This window comes from Centruroides vittatus, unplaced genomic scaffold, assembly GCF_030686945.1.
Source record: "Centruroides vittatus isolate TY-2023 unplaced genomic scaffold, ASM3068694v2 contig_884, whole genome shotgun sequence".
Taxonomy (NCBI): domain Eukaryota; kingdom Metazoa; phylum Arthropoda; class Arachnida; order Scorpiones; family Buthidae; genus Centruroides; species Centruroides vittatus.
Window position 1 is genome coordinate 2,059,784 of NW_027122576.1, and position 22,157 is coordinate 2,081,940.

General features: G+C 35.0%; 1 protein-coding gene across 1 annotated transcript in view; it reads left to right on the forward strand.

Moving 5' to 3' along the window:
- Positions 1–22,157, forward strand: part of LOC136983690 (cyclin-D-binding Myb-like transcription factor 1) — a 27,249-nt gene continuing 5,092 nt past the window's right edge. The window contains exons 1-5 of the mRNA XM_067280499.1: positions 1–186; positions 5,723–5,837; positions 12,407–12,483; positions 18,665–18,770; positions 20,325–20,421. Of these exons, the coding sequence (XP_067136600.1) occupies positions 43–186; positions 5,723–5,837; positions 12,407–12,483; positions 18,665–18,770; positions 20,325–20,421 (539 nt within the window). The 5' untranslated portion in view covers positions 1–42. The remainder of the gene's footprint in view (positions 187–5,722; positions 5,838–12,406; positions 12,484–18,664; positions 18,771–20,324; positions 20,422–22,157) is intronic.

A 22,157-nucleotide genomic window follows, 5' to 3' on the forward strand; every position in this document is an offset into this window, starting at 1 on the left:
TGCGAAAAGACAATACAAGTCATAAGAAAAAACATAAGAAAAATGAAAGGAAGTAAATTAAAAATGGGTGATGTCAATGTGAATACAAAGATTGCTGTACCTTCTGATGAAGGACGTGTTGAGAAAGTTGATATTGAACATTTGAGTGATGAAATATTTTCCAATTTTGAAGATGATGATAATCAGGTAGTTATAATTTTTTAAAATACCACTCAGATATTTATAATAACAACATTTCAATTTTCTCTATAAAGGATTAATGCATATTTGGAAATATTTGTAAAATCCTGCTAAATAGTGTCGGAATTAAATACGGCACAAGAGTTTCAAATTGAAGTGTTTGTCTTTGGAGAATACAATATTCTTATAAAACCTTCTGAAAATGCATTCCGCATCCAACTAAGTCAAATGATTTAAGTAAAGCAGTTATTGACCAAATCACACATAATCATAAATAGAGATGTAATGATTAATTGCTTGCTAATCATTAATCATAGGGACTGTCCGTAAATGAGGTCCACGCCGTAAAAGAGGGAGGGGGTTACGATGAGTCGGACAAAGAAAGTGCTACAAATAAAAGAATACAAATTTGAATGAAATGGGAGAGTAGAGCTTAAGTGGACATATGTTTATTTATTTTGTTAAATTTTATACAGTTTATGCATTTTATTAAATATATTTCAAAATTTCTTGTATGTTTTGTTTCTACTTATGATATCTGTTGTTCGTAAAGTGATAAAGGTTTTAAGGAGGGTTGAGTTTTGTTTGACATCCAAAGAGAGGAGGTGGTTACGGTAAATTGGACAAACTGGGACAAGAGGGGAAGTAAAAATTTCAAGAAAAATGTGGATATAATTTATGGATGCCCCATACTAGTTAGTTCATCTGCTGATTAATTGTCAGGTGACAATTAGTTCTTCAATAATTAGAGTAATCTGAAAATAATCATCCCATTGGATGTTCATTATTACTTTTTAAATTTAAAGCTATTAATATTAAAATAATGAATGATGAACAAAGAAACAATAACTTTATTCAACAGTATTTCAGGATAATCATAGTAATAAATTTACTAATTATTACATCTGACCAATTAATTTTCAGTGCCATATGTAGTGTTACCACCCGTCCGGTTTTTACTTGGACAGTCTGGGAATTGACTCACTGTCTGGGTGAACTGTTAATTTTGTCTGGGAATTTCGTAGAAATTGTGGAATTACGATGAAACAAAGTTCTTGTAAATTTATACTATTTTAACAGCGAAAGACCTCACACTGACTGAAACTCATCTGCCATTTCGCCATGTTACTCTGTTTATGCCGACATGGCGCGCAATATACCTCCTGTCGCCCTTTTTTTTTTCTTGTACGCCTGTACACGTCTTATATAGAACTGAGTTGTCTGTTCTTTCTTTCCTAATTTAGGTTACTTACGTTACTCCTACGTAAGTCCCTAGTCCCTAACTGTAACTGATTTAGAATCAGCATGCACGTTATTCTTCGCATTTGATTTGATTTGATGTTAAAGATAAGAAGGGCTATCCGTTATAACAGACTTAACCCTGCAGGAAACGGAAAAAAGAAATTAGGAAAGTAAGAAGTTAGGTAGAAGAGGAAACACGGGGAGATAGGAAAGTGTGAAAAGAAGCTACAGGGGGCCCCCCAAGGGACAAATGAGAACATTATGTACAGTGTTGCTGAGCATGCTATGGGGCACTTCCCCGTCCACATATCTGTTTTGCAGTCTTAACTCTTAACGAATACAATTAGTAAGTGCGAATACAATGAGATAAAGTGTATATCAGTATACAGGAGGACTTATCCTGTTCATAAAGCTTTTCTGATTAATACCAGTATTCAATAAACACATGGAAATTAATGGCAGGATACAGTTTACATTATATGGTAGTCGGGAGAGCTTATCTCGATCGCAATGTGAAGCGTTAACAATGAATATGTACAAATTGACAATTGCAAAGCAAATAACAGCAGTATCAGTTTATATACAAAGCAGAGTAAAAGCACCCTTGCACCAGGGGACTAGGCTGCAGGATACATGGACATAAACTAACCGAAGGAAATTCTGAAAAATCTTAGGTTTCAATATGCAATACTTCAGTTGCATGAACCCCTTAAGTGGAAGTGGTGAAAATGTTGTGAAAGCAATTCAAAACTTTTTCCATTTTTGGCATGTTGCCATTCAGCAACTAAAGTTGATATTTTCTTGAAAATTGCTGCAGCAGTTCATTATATTGTATAGTTTAAACCATACAGATTTGATGAGTCAAGTTTATTACACTTCTTAGCAGTTAGAATCAAAGTTTGAAAAAATTTGTTGAAACAAAAAAGTTAAAATTTTTGACGACTATATTTTCTGAACAAATCATCTCAGGAAAATCTTATTTTACAACATTGTTCACTAGATGGTTATTAGTAGAGCCTACAAGTGAATTTTTTCCAACTTTCACTGTAGCTGGTAAGAAGAGTAATCAAGCTTGACCCATCAAATTTGTTCACTGAACTGCTGCAGCAATTTTCAAGAAAATATCAATCTTATTTGCTGAATAGCAGAATGCCAAAAATGGAAAAAGTTTCAAATTGCTTTCACATTTTGACCACTTCCACTTAAGAGGTCTGTCCTGCACCTAAAGTATTGCATATTGAGATCTAAGATTTTGTGAAATTTTCTTTGGTTAGTTTAGAAAGCTACACACTAAATTTGAGCAAAATCTGAGATGGTCAGATGAAATGACTTGCTCACTGAGCATTTGATTTCCATATGGTGGTTGATCACATTTTGACCCCTGGGTTATTTTTCCATTTCATGGCATTTTGACACACCCTGAAACCAAAAATGTAAAAATACCCACCTACAAAATTGTGTTTCTGTTGTTATCTATTTTCTGTTATATTTCAAGTGGATGAACCAAAAATTTTGAAACTTGCCAGAGTTATTTGTAGTGATGGGCAATGCAGTTACTTTAAATAACAGTAAGAAATTCTTATCATTTTAAAACTGGAGAAAATAACAATTGTTGCTAGTTCTGTATGTTGACTCCAAAAAATCAATGGTTAATGAATCAATGGATTCATGCAATAATTGGCAATTGATCAATGATTATTTGGTTAGAGGAATCCTTCTATAAATTACATCATGCAAAGGGAATTTCTTTCATAACTATGGAATATTATACAGGATAGGGTGTTATTTATACAGCATTATATAACTGTATACATTATCTGAAGTAGTGTTTCCACCTTTTCAAAATTGCTTACCTGGACAATAGGTTTGTTCCAATACAAGTCCCTGACTGGTTTGAATTTGAAACCATATAAGGCATGCACAATGTCATTTTACAGCCAAGAACTGAACAATGCGCATGCCAGTTTTAAACCAGTTAGGGTCTTGTGTTGGAACAAACCTAATATTTGCCAGAGATATTTGCAATTTCGAATTTTAAAAATACGTTTTCTGTCACTCAGCCTAGGGCAGTGGTGGGCAGTGGTTCTCTGTGGCTGTCGCATATTGTTATATGTATTTTAGTTATATTTTTTTATTTATCTTTATATTTGATTCTTCCCTTTTGTCATAACTTCCTTCTAGAAGCTTCTGTCTTAAATCTCATTGCCTTAAGGAGGGATTACCCCCTCTCAGAACTCTTGGTAGAACAAAAGGGTAGGGGAATTATCGTTTCTCCAAATTTTCAAGGGAAACAAAAGGAAGGCAAGTACCGGAGGCAAAACTGCCAACGGAAGAGTCATTCTTGGTCAAGATCTCAGAGTGGACGGCAGGACAAGGCAGTGCTCCAAACCAGACAAAGGGACAAAGGGGACTGCGAAGCCGAGGAAAACTGTAGAGGTCGAAAAGAACAGAGAGATGGGTCATAAAGACAGTGAGAACAACTGGAGATCTATGAACCACCTTTTTTTTTTTTTGTTTCGAAGGAGGGAGGCATCCGAGAGCACAATATTGAAGAGACACCTTCCACATTGGTACCTACCACTTAAGAAGACCCGGGTATTTTCTACTTTCCTCTGTCTATCTGACATACTTTCCTAAGTCTCTATTTCTTCCTTTTCTTTTTTCTTAGGTTTAAGATAGGTATAAGCTTAGCTGTAAGTTGGTCAGGTTGATACTGTGTGTATACGTGCACGTTACCTATATGCTTATGAGAGGACAATAGACCACCCTTTTGTTAATTAGTAATATTAATATCTGTAAAGTTGGGATCTGTACTAAAAGAACCAGTTTGGAGAGAAATAAAGGATATTTTGTTTGTACATCTGTTTTATGTATCTCTCTTAGTAATGTTTGTTTGCAGGCATTACTATCTCTCAGTACAAACAACCACATTTCAAACTTTTTTGATTCTCGGCGGCTTTGCTAAATCCAATTTTCCCAAGACACCATGTCAAATTGTAACAAGTACAATTTGTGAAATAGTGAAATAGCCAATCATTGTTTTAATTGAAGAGTTAGGACAATAAGTAAAAAATAAATAAAACACATAATTAAGGTAATAAAAAACGTAATTGTACAAATTCCATTAATTATAATTAATGGGTTGAATGAGCCTGTCGATCACTGCACACTTTCTCAATGTTGGAATCAAACTGGTCATAGCCACCTTTATTTCCTTCTCTACATTGATTTTCATGCAATGCTTAAAGCTGAATGAAAATAACATTAATTAAAATCTTTTTTCTCCAACAGCAGAATGTTACAACTCAATCTTGGTGTGAGTAAACCCATCTGTGTATAATTTAATATTTTTAAATTTTGAGCTGCTGTAGAAAATTTGGAATTCTTGTTTTTATGGCTTGGTAGTTTGTAAGGTGTCGTATTAGTGAGTTGTAAGGTCTGTTTATGGACAAATCTTTATATCAAAAACTGTAGCAACAGAAGGGTATCTTATAGTGTTACATAATTTTATAGAGGTCTAGTAAATAGCATTATGGTGTATTACAATAGGATGGGTGGAAGTAAAATCATAAAATAGTTTGTATAATTTTCAGAAGTTTCCTAGTTTAAATGTTTTATTTTTGACTCTCCATACTTTGGGCATTAAGAGTTTTATTTAATCATGCCCATCATAGGTTTTGCTAGGCCTACACTGGAGGAGAAGGCTGGAAGTTGAATGATGTGACCCATCGTATCCAGGATAGATCATCCATTAAAACTATTGTTTCTGACCAGGAACGAACCCAGTAGCCACCAGTTGGCAGAGTAGAAGCCTAGTATGTCTTTTTCTATCATTCACTAATTCTGACTGTTCTATTATTATTTGAGCTTTGTCTACACTACAGAGTTTTCAGCTAGATCTGCTGTAGCTAAAGCTCTCTATTCAGTGTGGGGGTTAGTGAGACTGTATCTCAGCTCTCAGTAAGATGGTAGCAATTGCAGTGTAAATGACACACAGAGTGCTGGTCCAAACTTCTCTAGTTCTATTTGTTCAAATACAGTAGATTTTTGTGTTGTAGATAAATTTGTTTGGTGTGTGTACTAAAATGTTGAATGAAGGTAAATATCATAAGTGGAGTAAAGAGATATTAATCTGTTTTTTAATAAAAAACATAAATTCAATGAATTCAACAAAACAACAGGTAAATTTAACAATATAAAATGTTTCTGAGTAATCTGTAAAACTATGAAATGTTTTGTTAAAAAGTACTGCGAGATAGAGAAAATTTAAAATAATTATTTAAAAATTTTTTATTTATAGGATTACTTTTATGATTTTGAAGAAGAGGAGCTTGATTTTGAACCACCAATCCTTCATGGTAATGGATATCCATCTATGCTAACAAAACAGCAAAAGGAACGACTTAGTTCTATGGGTAAATCATTACTTCAATTATTATATTACTTCAATTATTAAATAAATTATATATTGTGCAAGTTTTTCTAAATTTATATTCTATTACAATGTTTCCCAATCTTTAGTTTATCAACAATATGATATCATCCCAATATGTATTTTTTCATACACTCATTGACAAGAAGTGTTTTTATAACTTTTTTTATACATAACTAATTGAATGAAACTTTATTAGAGTGAATGTAACAATCATGATAATACAGTAATTCCTTGTTACATTGTTTATGTATATATTTTGCACTTACTTTGTCTTCCAAGTATGAAAGTGCTTTAGCCAATAGTTTTTTAAATATTGGTTGCTATTGCATTTATACTAGCAAAGAAATATTACCCAATCATTGACCTTGAAACTACCATTATATTTTACATTTGCATTTTTGTAGGTTGTATTTCACAACCCACAAAAATGCAAGTTGGCATTGAAATTAAAAATAGACAAAACCAGTGGACAGATATATCAGCTAATGTGTTCCTCATTTAGTTTATCTCTCAATGTCAATAATATAACAAGGGGCTACTGTAAAAGATTACTGATTACAACTATATAGCAAAGGGACAATTTTTCTGTGAAGTAATAGTCCAATTTAAAAGGGACATGCCATCTATGCCTCTATGACCGCCACCCACATGAGGAAAAGATCTTAGACCAGCGTTTCTCAAAGTGGGCAATAACGCCCCCTTGTGGGCGGTGAGTAAATCTAGGGGGGCACTGGAGGCAGGGTACTGAACGGTGACCAAAGGCAAAAGTTGGGTCACTGACAGCCGTTCCCTTTCCTCTGTTAAACGGATAAGAGGAAACATTGCGTTTAATGGTTTCCAGATGTTGAGAACAATGTACGGTAAGGGCACAAAGTGTGAGATTCATAGAAAAGTTTTCCTAAGAATATTTCCAATCCTTTCTCACACAAGAGAAAATGAGTTAGGGGGCGTTGGGTATAACTTTACGGACAAAGGGGGCAGTGGATCAAAAAAGTTTGAGAATCACTGCCTTAGACTATTCCTGACAGAGAATTAATAGATTCCTCCTGTAAATTGGCAAACTCACACAGGTGTCAGAGAAGTGGGATTTTAGGTCCCTGATCTCCACCAGTGTTGGAGAACTCACACAAAACACTACTAATTTGAGGTGGAAGCATTTGTTTTAAATTAAATAAATTTTAAAATATGATTAAAAATTGAAGTCTGGCATTGTGACAATTGTAAGTATACCGATTAGAGGGGGAAATTTACTCCCTCGTCAGGATGTCCTAGGGACCTTGCACATGGGTGGAGGCAGAAATTACAAGTGTTTCACAAAGAAACTGTTTATTTTTCAAAGTTTATGCTTGAATATATATTTGATAAAGTCTAAGATTTTTGATGTTCCATCAGTGGAGTTGTTCCTGGAAGTCTCTTTCTTGTCTCCTGATGGGGCAGCAGCAAGTTTAGAATCCAGAGCGTAGAAGTTATGCACAGAATAACAATAAGCTGGACACCTCTCAGTGATGGCATGGAGAGAAAGTTATGACTGACAGTGAAGGAATGCCCTCTCTATCCTTGGGCAACTGAGTTTTTATAAGTTTTTTGATTCGTTTCCCAATTGGTCAGACTTCCCTTTTCTAGCTTCCCTATCAGTCTTTCACCTGTCTCCAGGTGAATTCGAGACCAGTTTGGGCCACGAGAAGAAAGGTCTGTCCAGGATGGTTTATCCGACACCATCCTTTTTCTTACTAATAGTGAAGATGTCAAAGTCCAGTGTTACCATCTCAATGTCGGTAAACCTCGCAATAGCTGTTATTTCTCTGCGTTAATTATTCTTCTAAGTTTTAAATTTCACATCCTTTTTTGGTTCAAACTATTTCCAGAGCCTCACACAATGCTACAATAAATAATTGCACGTTTTGAAGTTGATATTTGGGAATTTTCTTCTACAGTTATACTGTAATAATTTCAGTTTAACCTGTTAATATTTATGTTGAAATTTATTGGTGAATGCAACATTGCTTTATCTGTAGGTGGTTTTTGTTTTTGTATCTTGACTTTGAATTTGTCAGTGCATTTGGGAGATTCCACAAGACATGTGGAATCTCCCAAATGCACTGACAATTTGATCCTTCAGCTCATTGATACTGACATGTGGTCTCCAGTGGCATGCCGTGACATTTGATGACAGGGAAGCTGTGTTTCTGTAAGAAGCCGACTTCCAGGAGCAATCAGTTAATTGCGCATCAGTGATGGCCTAGGGTCCATTTGTACGTGCGTGGTGGCAGAAGAGACGTAGCTGACAAAAACCAACAAAAAAGAAACAAAATAAACATATACTATGTACAAAATAATTTGCTTTAGGACAATCAGCCGTTTGGACATCCTGAGCGTTGATGTGGTTCTTTGATGGTTGATCGAAGGTGGCCCCGGGATAGTGGCATCGACAAGTCTGTAGGGCACGGGGAGATTTCCTCTGTTGGCATCGGTTAAAGGCACAGGTTACAGGTTGGCACAATAGATGAGAATCTTTTTTTTTCTTTTTTTGCGCGTTGACACACAGCGTTTTGGTTATTCGGGATGTTAACTGAGTGCCAGGTGTTGTCAATTGTCGGAGATTATATCAATCTCCGTTCTTTCATTCATTTGATTGGTCGTTCTCCCTGAATCATGCTTCCCAAGTGGTTGGTCTCTGGTTACTAAGCGTAACGAGACTCTTACCTGGAACTCAAGAAAAGTCAAAATCGAAGACGAATTTGATCTTCCACCGATCATAGGACAACTTCCTTCCGCAATTTATAGTTTCTGCCTGGCAGTTTGATATAAACAATGAGTGTCCGACTACAAGCGACTTTTACCTATGTTTTTTTAAACTAATAAATTTTTCTCTAAATTAACCGTTTTTTCGCGTCTTTCGTGACAGGTCAGACCTGTCCGGTACCTCACATTTCCATAAAAGTTTTAAACAAATACTGGATATGACAAAAATAAACAATTTATGTATTTTAGTTCTAAAATATAAATAATACATACATAATACAAATTGATATGATACAAACAATAATAGAAACTTGTTCTTTTAATTTTTTATAAACTAACTCTATTCAACGATTTTTTCTGCAAAGTTGTTAATTACTTTATCATAAAAGTCCTGGTCGTCGACTCCATCAACATATTTAAAAGCTCTTTTTCTATCGAAAGCAATGCTAGCGACCACAATTTTTCCTCTGACCGAGTGTTCCTGGCCAATGTATGAATTTGCTTTGTGGTCAAAAAACTGCACTCGGCAGACCCACCAGTAAATGGTACCGTAAATATTAATGATATTAAATCATATAATTCTTTTAGTACTTTACACTCTTCAAAGACTGCGTTAATTTACAGCATAGACTCTTGTACACCTTTTTACACACAGCCATTTTTTGCTATCATTCAAACGTTTTCGGTTATTTTTAATAATTTTTTTCAAGAACCGTTACAGTTGAATGCGGTCGTAAATTTAAACAAACGTCGCCAATCGTAATGGAACTTTTTTGAAATGGTTTCATTCACGATCTCCTAACAGGAGATTTACAAACCAAAACTTATAAAAATGAAGATAAACATATATCCTTAATATTCATGCTAGCTCATCGTTCGTGATATGTATCACATTAACTAACTGATTCCCCTGCTTATATAACACCCATATGATTTTTGTAAATAGCAGCTGTACATGCATTTCCTTGCCTGTTACTATGTTTACTAAATATTGCATTAGTATAAATATCTGCTGTAGCTGGTTTTCTTATCTGGCGCTACCTTCCTTCGTTACAACACGCTGTTTCTCCATGCCGATGAGATCTTGCTGGCTTCCCTGAAGTTAATGGCCTGCCCTTTGTAGCTGGTTTTGAAGATATTCCATGCTTCTGCATACTTTAGATGTTTTTTGCTGTATACTTTTTGTATGAACTTTGCTTTATCCCAATCTGCCTTTACTTCTTGTTGGTCTGCCAGTATATACGTTGCCAGGGCGGTGTTAGAACGTTCGAGTCTTATGTCTCTTTGGTGCTCGGTTAGTCTTTCTTTAAGGGATCTTCCTGTCGCTCCCACATAGTATAGTTCGTTTTGTCGTCTAGTATCTATTACCGGGATTTTGTACACCCCTGGAATGAGGTGTAGGTTCGGTTCGTCTTTGTCGGCTCTTAGCAGCTGATATATTGTCGGGTTCCTTTTGTATACTATTTTTTTGTTTGTGGTCGCTCCTATTCTTTTGTATACATTATTTAGTTGCATTCTGTATTCCATGATTGTACACTCGTCTGCTTTTCTTCTATTTTGCTCTTTGTTGTTTGGCGGTTTGTGGTTAGAGAAAGCTTTGCTGTTCACCCCGAATTGCTTAGCCAACATAGTAGCCAAGTAGCCAATTCTTTTAGTACACTTTTGTTCGGATCGTCATTAATTATAATACTTTTTAATGTCTAAGAGTTACTTGTCAATATAGTCTGGACACAAATATAAATATTGCGATTCACTTTGTGATTTAGATAAATCAAAAATTTCCCATAAAATTTACTTAATTTAAAGAATTAAAATATGCTTGGAAAAATTGTTTTTCATAATATTAAAATTATTAACATCTAAAAGTGATAAAAATTCTAAAGATTTTTTGTCTGAAAATCTGTCAATATAATTACAGTAATTAAAAGAAAATTATAATTAAATATAACTTTGCAAAGAAACGTACATAAAAATAACATTGAATACTCTTTACTTTTTAAATCTTAAACAATTCACTTAGTCAGATAGCTCCCTACCAGTGGCTAAGGGATAGAATCGTTGGAAGCGTTACACGTGTGTAGTTTCCACCAGCTAAACTGGGTGAGGTTGGTGCTCTGTAAAGCACATGCGCCAATGCCCTCTGGCTGCTTTACACCATTCAGTTATTCTCGCCATGGAAGCTGTCTCATAAGCGCTTCCATTCCGCCACTGATATTCAAATATACAATAGCAATCTTATCGTTTTTTTCACATGTAGTATAGAAATTTGTAATAAGATACACAATGCAGTTATAATAAAATATTAATTTTAATTAATTCAAAGTACGTTAAAATATGAAAATTTATATTTTAGAAACTACAAGGGAAGGTCATTGGAAGGTGGAAGCGGCACTTCCACTGCTTCCAATGATGGCACGCCACTGGTGGTCTCAAACTTTATTTCAGTTAGTCCCGCAAAAAATAATATGATGCTGTCAGGTCTGGTGAGTGAGCAGATCTGTGGATATCCAAAGTGAAAAATGACTACCTGGAAATATTTCTTGCAGAACTTCAAGACACACTGAATGTAATGGCATGTTTTAGTACAGCAATGCTCAATGAGTGTCCTGCAAATTAAAATTTAAAAATTGTGAGGTGTTTCCAGTGCATCTTGTATAAAATTATAGGTATTTATAATGTGAAGTATTTACATTGTAAAAATAAACTGAATTTTGAGCTTAAGTTTTATATTACAACTTAAAGAAATTATAACATTACATTATTTTCAAAGTAAGCTTCTCCTACTCGTATAGACTTCTTTCTGTATCTATATAACTTGTCAAAGCAGTTCTAGAAGCAATTTTTATGATAACTTTGACACTTTTGCTGTTGCCATTGAAAAAAGTTGCACTAAATATGCCAATTCATTTTTATTTTCATAAAGTGTCACTGTTATTAATGGCTTCCACTGCTGAGAATTCCATTTTGCTGCTTATTGACGAGACTATGTCTCATCTCTAAAATCATGCTGCTGTCAACGGCTGCACACCATAGAGGTATGAAGGAGTACATGTCAGGAGTTGCAATTTGGCACAGAGTATTTGGTGCCCAAATCATGCGCACATAAAATAAACCAGACTTGTAGGTAGTCAGGATACCAAGAACCAGGTCAAAAGAAAATACAAAATGCTGAGACTGTTTCTACAAACAAGCACAGGTGTGAGATGTGCACATGTGTTGCTTGCACTCTCCAAGACACAGTCTCATCCCAAAAATGACTTTCCCATTTTACTTGTTGGAATTTGTTTTGCTTCAATTTCTATTTTGTTTTAGAGAAGAGATAAAAGTCTAATGGAGCAAAGTAATTAAAGGGAATATAGAAAAGCATTATTTTTTTCTTGTCAGATAGTTGCTGAACAGGAAGGACTGATGGAAGCCAAAGTCAAACTACAGCAATTAGAACCTTAAAGATAACAAAAACTGGCTTTCAGTGTAGATGCTGGAAGTGTATAGCTTGTTTTGTAGATGATCATCTGTAATTTCTAGTGTATTATTAATGTAACAAAAGTTAGAGTTAAAAAATAAACTGAATTTTACATAGAAACATATTTTTATCATATATGATATATTTGTATGAGAGGGACTTGTTTTACTGCATCATAACTAGATGCAATATTGTCTGAGCTATCCAAATTCATCATTTACTTAACGGTTGTTGTAAAGGGAATATTTTTAAGAATTAAATACCAAATTCATTGATTTATTATAATATTTTGAATTTTAGTTCAATAAAAATTTTATTTCTAAAGTTTATTTTTTATATTATAGGTATAGAATTAAGAATGGGTTCTTGGTCAAAAAGTGAAGATAAGATTTTAAAAAGGAATTGGAACAATTTGATTGAGGTAAATCTTTTTCTTTCTCCTTATTATTATTAAATCAAATTATTTCATTTATTTCTTTAGCATTTAGCAGAATACATTATTCATTTTCATATTTTTATAATTAATTTGGATATACATAATGTTTTGAAATTAAGTTTATATTTGTGTTGCATAATAACGACTAGTGATACTATATATATACAGAATTAATTAACATGCACAATTAACAATTCAAGAAACATTTACTAAATATAAAGACTTAGATTCCATGCAGAGGCAATGCATATACAAAATACACACATCAAAACAAGTTTGAAAACTCTATGCCACCTAAATACACACATATCACCAAAACACATTCAACCAGAATCAACACTTCTGGACATACCAACATTAGTCTAGTCTAGTGCATTCACTTTAGCTACATGCAATGGTCTTAAACTTCAATCACAACAGACAAATCATAAGCCTACCTAACAAAGAAGACTAGAAACACAATTACTATACATACATACAAGAAAGACATCGGCCATAAACGAAGTGTTTAGCTGGCAGAAAAAGGGGAAGGGGGGAAGAAGGAGGGAGAGGAGATAGACAGTAGAGAAAGATAGGATCATCTGAATGGCATACATATGGCTACAGTACCATCTATGTTTGATGTTGGCATGCAGTTTTTATGCTGCAAGGCTGTAGTCCCCAAAGGGTCTAAAAGAAAACCTGAGTGTAGTGAACACGAATAATTGAATGCCGTCACAAATAGCTAAGTGTAGAAGTTAGTGCCAAGTGGCTGTTAGTAGGAAGACTTATATCTACTTAATACTAATAAAACTGAATGTGATTGTGAATCTTAATACTACTTAACAGCTAGACAAACAACACGAAAAGGAAACGAACACAATGACAAACTAGACAAGATGAACAGACCAACAGAGACAAACAGGCAAGACCCTATAAACGTTGCGAAAAGTTCACTGAGTTCAGCGTTATATCCACGTTTGCTTGTCGCAAGTACTTTCGACGAACCTTACTGTCATCGTCTTCAGGTGAGTTCGTAAATTTGCCGAAAAACTTTAAAAAAAACAAAACCGATGCAGGATGGAACGCATAAAGCTTTACCAAAGCTGTTACGAACGTAAATTAAAAATTCAAAAACATTCGAAAGCCGATCGAGCATCTAGCTCCACGACTAGCGAGGCCGTGCATGCGCAGACCTGTGCTTACGCTAATCGTATATTAGATAACGCTAAAGCGCATTTAAACGCTTGAATAACGTGACCCAAATATTGGGCAGTTCAAGAGTGGAAGTGTTGCATGCTTCTAACGTGGTGGTAAGGAGGGATTCCCAGATGAAAACTGTTTTTCTATCATTGCAGCACTTGAGCATATGCGCTTGCGACCATAGCAGATTGAAACCCTGTTCGAGAGCCCTTTTTGCTAGCTCTGTGGTGTGCCTACCCCTCACCATATCGTCCTGGTGCTCGGCGAGACGGCTGACAAGCATTCTGGTGGTGGCCCCGATATATCGTGTGCTTATTCCCGTTGCTAGATTTTCCAGTGGAACAGCATAGACCCCCGATTTCTCGAGCGTGGAGAGCTTGTCTCTGTCGTTACACAGAAGCTTGCGCAAGTTTGGAAGTGGAGTTAATGGCAGTACCAGGTTGCGCTTCCTAAATATTCTGCAGATACGTATAGAGAGGGGTCCAAGGTATGGCAACGATGCTTGCATCACCAAAACCTCCCTCTTGCTGCTTAGCGTGGTGCTAGGAAACAACGATTTCTTTACTCTACTGAGCATGTGTGTAAATTTTGCACGCGAGAAGCCAACCGTGCATACTGCCAAACTGATGTTATCTAACTCGATGTTGGCCAGCTCCTGCGTAGAGGAAAGCAAGAATGCCCTTCTTATGAGGGAGGCAATGGCTGCGTTGAGATATCGAGAAGGCTGAAAGGCCTCTGCTGGGATGATATACGGAGCTATGTTGGCCTTGTGGTGTACCGAAAACTGTAGGCCTTCCGGGGACTTACGTATACGCAGGTCTAAGAACGTAATTGCATCATCGTCCTCTTTCTCCCAGGTAAAATTAATAGAAGGGTATATGCTTGAGAGATGTTGCTTAAAGGTAAGGAAAGCCTCCTCTGTGTCATCCCACGCTACTAAAATGTCGTCTACGTAGCGTAGATACAAGCACGGGTAGCGGATAGCAAGTGGGGAATCGAACGTTCTACGCTCTATCTCTCTCATGACGAGTTCCGCTAAGATGGCAGATAAAGGGAAACCCATGGTGACCCCTTGCTTTTGTAAATAAATTCTCTGGTTGAAACGGAAGTAGTTATGCTCAGTGACAAAAACGAGCGCATCTCGTAAGTCAAGTGCCTGCTGGATGCTGAAGCCGTTTTTTAATAGGAGAGAGTTAGCCAGCATTACGGCCTCAAAGGTGGATACAGAAGGGTATAAAGAAACTACATCTAACTTGTAGAAGGTGTAGGTGTCATGTGGTAGAGCTCCGATGCTTGACGCGATGGTGGACTTGAGGATAACAGAGGAGGGAGTGACATGTGGGGAATCCGGAACTATGGCGCGGAGAAATTTAGCGAGCACTTTCTCTAAATAGTAGGTGGGATGAGACCACTTATTTACTAGTGGGCGTAGCGGCCAATTTACTTTATGAGTCTTTGGTTGGAAGAACAACCTAGGACACGCAACGTTGGGGGGAGGGTCGAGGGTGTACTATAAACAAACATCGCATGCGCGCAGCGATGTTTGTTTATAGTACACATCTGGTGTGGGGGTTGGTATGTATCTGTTACGGGAGTTTAGTTCGTAGGGACTCTCTGCTTATATCCCACCTGAAGAAGGTCCTAAGGGACCGAAAACGTTTGTGGATAAATATAGTTGCGAAGCTATTTAAGGTTATTAGAGTGGACTTATTTGCTCTTGCTTCGTTTTTCTTACAATGGATTTTAATTTGCATGTTATGCAAATGATTGCATCTTCAGGCCAATCAGGCAAAAGGTGCACAGGATATATTGATAAGTGGACAACCAGCCCATGAAGCCATCTGCCAAAAAATTGGGCCATGAGAAGTGCGTTGTTCTGCTGTTACCATGTCTGGCAGAGGAACAAGTGGTGCTAATGCCTTTAAGACAAAATATGCAATTTCATCAAATGGACGAGTTTCATTGTAGGCCTTCATACCACCAGTTGGTTCTTTTGCCATGTTGTAAAAGAAATATGATACCACAACTATAGGTCACATTTGGAGATAATGTTCCCAGGAAGGAAAAGTGCAATGTCACAAGAGAATCAGAGCATGGAGATGGATGTCTGAATGCACAAAATGTTGCAACTGACATCCTACCAAAGTGGAACCACAGATTGTAACATTTTGCAGACTCTACAGGGACCTTTGGAAACTCCGATATCAACACAAACAGTATTACACTGATTGGATTTAGCAGATTTATTGTCCAGCCATTTGTTACAGCATCTACCCTTAACATTGAGCCATCATCATTGCTGCTTGGAATAGTCTTTCATTAGAGCTGTGGGGTTGTTGAATGGAACAGTGCAGTGTTTAGTGATAAATTATGGTTCTCTCTTACCAATGATGATTGCTGTGAGAATAAAATAGCCATCTGGCAGATTCTTCTGCCAGATGGCTATTTTATTGAGTGCCACACACAGGGTTTGTCCAATAAGTATTTGGACTGAAGTCATATCTTCAATAAATTTTTTTTATATGTACAGTGAGCTAATAATCTTCAAAATATGACCCTCTTGCATCATTACACTACTGCCAACAGTTTTTCCAGTCTTCATACGTTTCCTGGAGGGTGGCAACCACAAGGCTGTTCAGGCACCCCTTCAAAGCTGCTTGGACCACCTCAATCGTCCTGAAACGATGTCCTTTCAGGCTCCTTTGATATGAAAGAACAAAAAGAAGTCTGAGGGAGCCACATCTGGACTGTAGGGTGCCAACCACCCTACAGGTAGCATTGACACTGTGTTTGGCCAGTGCTTCCCTTACAATTAGTGACGTGTGACTGGGTGCATTGTCATGATTGAGCATCCAGCTTTTGTTGATCTCCTTTTGGACATGGCAGATCCTAATCCTGAAAAGTACTCACATTTTTATCGGTTTGGGTTGCTGTCATATGTCTAGCACATTGTTCATCTTCAATGTCTGCCGGCCATCTTTGAATTTTTTATGCCACTCAAAAATGCGCATTCTGGACATGGTTTCATCCTTATAAGCCTCATGAATCATATCCAAAGTCTCGGTAGCGGATTTGTTCAATTAAGCACAAAATTTGATGGCAAAATGCTGCTTGATGGTTTGCTGCATCTTGACTCTTGATGCAAGCCCTAAACATGCTTTCATTTCAGGTGCGATCTATACACTCCAAAGGCTCAGAGACAACTGAGTTGGGTCTAGTAGCTTACATTGTATCTCCCACCACTGAACCCACCCATAGAAACCATCCTCCATTCCTTCCCATTAACAGGAAAAAATCAGTCTGGATACTTATTGGACAAACCCTGTAGACTGTCAATATGGGAGTCATGGTTTGGGGAGCTAACAGCATTAAGCTACTCACCTATAGTATGCATTGCAGGCACATCGACAACAAGCCAGCTATGTTGAAGAGGTGCTGTGGTCCATGATATTACCATGTCTGCAGGTCATCCAAAACACACCTTTCCAAAAGGATAATGCCTAGTCACATACAGCCCAGATCAGCCACCATGTTTTGTAAGGTGTGCAGCTACTCCTTAGCCAGCACTATCCCCTGATCTCTTGCCAATTGAGAATCAGTGGAGCAAGGTTAGATATCGGGTGAATACCCTTCCATCCCCACAAAATGAAGACATACTATGGACACAGATCAACACCACATGGTCCACAATGCCCCAGGACATTATTTGGACCCTTGTTGAATGGATGCTGCATTGGGTATTGCCCAAAACAAGGCCCACTCCTTACTAATCATCCTGTACATTCAGCCACAGGAGCCTTGTCTGTATGTGAACAGTAAATCATTATCTCATTCTTTAATTGAACAGTAAATCATTTGTTCGGTACTTACTTGCTTATCTAAGTGTGTAGAGTTGTCTGTTTTTAAGCATTCCTTTATGGTGTGGCATTTTCTCTGTCAGACAGTGTACTGTACATCAAATGTTAACCTTTCAACAGTGGAACAGTCAGGTGTGAAGAAATGTGGGAAATTTTTAAAGTATATTTTCAAGCGTTTTTTCTCATCACCATTTTGGAAAAAAGATTTTGTAAACAGTTTTGTCTAGTAAAGAAAAGTCTTTTTTTATTGTTACATAATTCATTTTTTATGGGAATTTTTTTTTGCGGTAGTTTTTGGTGATACCCCAAAAGAATTTAGCGAGTATAGTTATCCCTCACCACTGCCTCACGATTGCCTTGGACGACTATACTTGTCCCTCACTGTTAAAAGGTTAAGTTTGCTAAAGCTGATCTAAACAATATCAACATCTTAAACTTCCAAATATTCAGAAAATGCTTTCCAAATTATACTCATTAAGAAACTAGGGAATAAAATTGGAGTGGTGAAGCAAGTCAAGTGACAAATTCTATCTGAATTTTAGAATGGGGAATGTATTTTTATTCAGCATAAAATTTCTTCACATATTTTACAAGTAATGAAATAATTATTAATCACTTGGACAAAAATTTACTTGAAATTTGCACAATTTGAAGACAAAAAATATATTTGAAAGTTTTTCATTTATTTGTCTTTTTACACCAAAGCAAAAATAGCAGTTGTACATTAAAGTTGACCTTTAGCTTGAGACTCTTCTTTATCCCTCAAGGTAATGGTGACCATGTGACTGTTATTTCTTTAGTGTAAAAAAGAAAAACCCGTAAATAATTTTTTGTGTGTATTTATCTTTTACTTGTAAATATTTTGAGATGTAAGCAGTAATCATCAGATAGTTATCAACAGATACTTTTTGGATTCTGTATTCTTCCTAATCAATCTGACATTTTTTTTCAAATTAAATATCATTAATTGATCAAACAACTGCAAATCCTGTTGACAAAAATCCAGTCTAAGTTATAAGTAGATTTCTATGTAATGTAACTTATCAAATATATGAATTAATGATGCTCAATGTTTTAAAATATATTATTTTAAATAGAATTTAGATATGCAAATTTTATAATTTTAGAAATACAAATTGAAGCATCCACACGTATTACTTGGATTGACTCAAAAGAAGGTTTGCATGGCTGTTCGGAAATTCATTCGGGTCAAGAAATTTTACTGTCAGTTAGGTAAGTATGAACACATTTATGTAAAAGTCAGAGAATTATAGTTTTGTTATAACAGTTGGCTTACCTAAAACAGCTTCATGTTAAAATGATATAAAGATCTAATTCTTAACTTATATTGATTATTGCTTTGTACTTTTCACTGAAATTATGATAATTTTAAATAAACAACACAGTAAACTCGATAACATTAAGCCAATACATCATCAATGGCCGTATTTAATCATATTTATCCAAAAGTTAGCCCAATTATTTATGGCAGTTGATGATGTATTGGTTAATTTTAAAGTTAACCTAACCCACAGACTGTGTTTGAAAGCATGTACTATTTACACAATGTGTATTATCTGCCAATTTTAACTTGCAATTATGAACTCATTCAAGAGCATCTTTAAAAAGTTGAAGAGTCTTGTGTGCTCCACATATATGTCTTTGCTATTTTTCTAAAACTATCAAAGGCATTAATTTATGTCACCTTTAATTCTCTCTACTTCATTTTCTGTGTGTAAATCCATACTTATTAGATAGGTTTACTATCCCTGCCCTAGACATTTACGCTTGAATTCCTATGGTGCACATGCCCAAAGTGGCATGTATCATACAATTTTTGGTTTATCATTTGTCTTTTTCAATCATCCTTTCAGTTTATCATATTTTTTCAGCCAGCCCTTTTACAATTATTCTAATTAAAACATAATTGTTGTTATTTGAAGAAAATTAAATTAAGTCTAAAACTTTGGCATGCATAAACATCTTTTAAAGCTGAGATGATTACTATATTGCATGCAGGCTCAAACAGGTTTGCCGTCCCTGGTCTAGAGTATTATCATCTTAGAAAATTGTCTATAGATTTTGTCAGCCCTTATTCTGTCTACAGAATTAACTTATAAGTGATCTCATACCTGTGTCATTGGATATTATTGACAGTAAAATCTTTGTTTCTTTTTTTCAAGGTTAATAACAAAAAATGCTGAAATATATAAAATTTTATTGTTTGATAAGTAAAATGATAAAAATTACAAATGGCTAGCAAAAAAATTTTTTTTTTTTTAACACTTCTGCAGTTTAGGAGATTCCATCTAAAATATTCCATTTTGTTTATTTTATAAATGCATTCACAATAAGTTCATTGCAGTTTTTTGCTTAATTTTAACATGATGAAATAAAATATAACATTATCAAGAATGTACATAGATCTGATGTCTAAGAATATATTTAAATTTTTGTCTTAACATGTATACAATTAATGACTGCATATAACGGGTGGGCAAGCAAGAGTTCAGTGGGAGCCAAAATGTAGGTTTTGCAAAATGCATGGGAGCCGCAGTTCTGTACTGTCGTGGCAGATAGTATGGTAAGGCGAGTGATTTTATTTTAAAAGTTCAATATTTGTTTTATATTATATAATAAACATATTTTTCACAAAGTTAAAAAACAGAAATTTTTACAATTATTATTTTTATATTATTTTAACACTTTCAGCAAGAGCCGCATATAACATTATTGTATTACGTTGCTAAACATATCTATTAATATACGATATCATTTTCTTTTTAGCCAAAGATCTCAACAATAGACCAATTCACAGTTGTTATTTGAGAGCAAGAAGATTATTTCATCCTTACAGAAATGAAAACAAGAAAGGATGGGTTGGGTAAGTTTAGAAATTTTATTTTTCTTACTTATATTTTGATGAATGGAATACATATGACAACAATTATTGTATTTTTGAACTGAAAGTTGTCACTAATATTTACGTGCAGAAATACTTCAATGCATGTCTTTAAAACAAAAGTAGGAACAGCTCTTCCCATACTGTTATGTATTTATTTCAAGATACCATTACAAAATTCCTTATGACAAATTGTGTAGTTAATAAGGCTCAAACTGGACATCCTGAAATATATACCTTGAGACAGAAATGTGTCATTGTCAGGAAAGTGACAAAATCCATGAATAATTGCTCCTAAGCTTGCTGTTGAATATGGAATATATACATCTGCAGAAACTGTGAGAAAAACTTTAAAAGCAAGTAGCTATAAAGATTTTATGAAATTAACCTTTACTACTTGTTTTTTCTTTTGACTTATGGTTTAAGTTTGCAAGTGTTTTATATAAAATCAATAACATTTTGGAAATCAGTTTGAATTTGGATATTCCGACCTCGAATGTGTTTGGTTCAAATGATTGCCTAAAAGTATGGAGAAAAACTGGAGAATGCCTACATAAAAATGAAAAACTTGATCCCTATAGTGAAATACTCTTCCATTTTTTAGGTGTCTGGCTACTTTTGTGATCTAGTGCATTCAAACACACTAGGAACTTCACCTGATTGAAAAAAACATTAGCATTAGAACTACTATACCTAAATTTACTGGCTGGCTATCTTAGAAATAAAAACAATAAATATGTTTTCTCATCACTTAAAGTACCGATGCTTTGTGGTTTCTTCTCATTCACAGTCTTCCTCCTTTTAAAGCTAAAAAGCAAATTTTTAAGCAAGCTGAAGCTAAGAAACATGTTGATTGGAAAATTCTAGATACAGTATTAAATATTATTAATGTTGGTGACTAAATACATATCTCAATATTGCAGGTGTTTTTTTTGTAAACTTCTCACAATTTTACTATGAATTTCCTTTATTTTTGAAGTAACCAAGAGGTAATAGAAACAAATTATAAAATGTTTGAATTATCCATGTTTCACTGTATAAAGCAATTTCCATCTCAAATTTAGCCTGTTTTTTCCAAATACCATTTGTATCATTGAAGATTGTATGTTAGTTACAATAAGACACTTATCTTTGTGTCTTCGTGCATTTGACTTGAAATATTTTAATACATTTGCCACATTTTTCTATTATCTTTTTCAAAGAAGTCAACATATATTGTCTTTCTCAGACTTTTCATTTGCAAGTTTGAAACAAGAATTATTTTGTCTCTCAGTGTAATCTTTAGGATTCAAATAATTGTATATAATTTGATTGTTATTGCATTTGACACTCCCATTTCTGAATTTGTATTGTTTTAAAAGTTATTAGCTCAGACAACTTTTAGAACATTCTCTACATCAGAGATTCACAAATGCAGCCACCAGGTTAATTCTGTACAATTCTCCAATCCAAGGAATCAATTTTGTAACTTTTCATTCACTAAGTGTTGTTGAAATATTCACTATTTTGGATAGTTTTTGTCTGAAGTTTATCTTGGATAACAAAATCCTAAATACAAGCAGTATATAACAATATTTGTATTCAGTTTATTAGTTTGTTCCTTTTTATTGTATTTAACTCACTGCTGAAAGTCAATAAGGTATGTTTTTGTATATCATTTTCTTTTAGCATAGACAATAATACTATAAAAATTTATTTTGAAGTTTTAGAAAATTGAT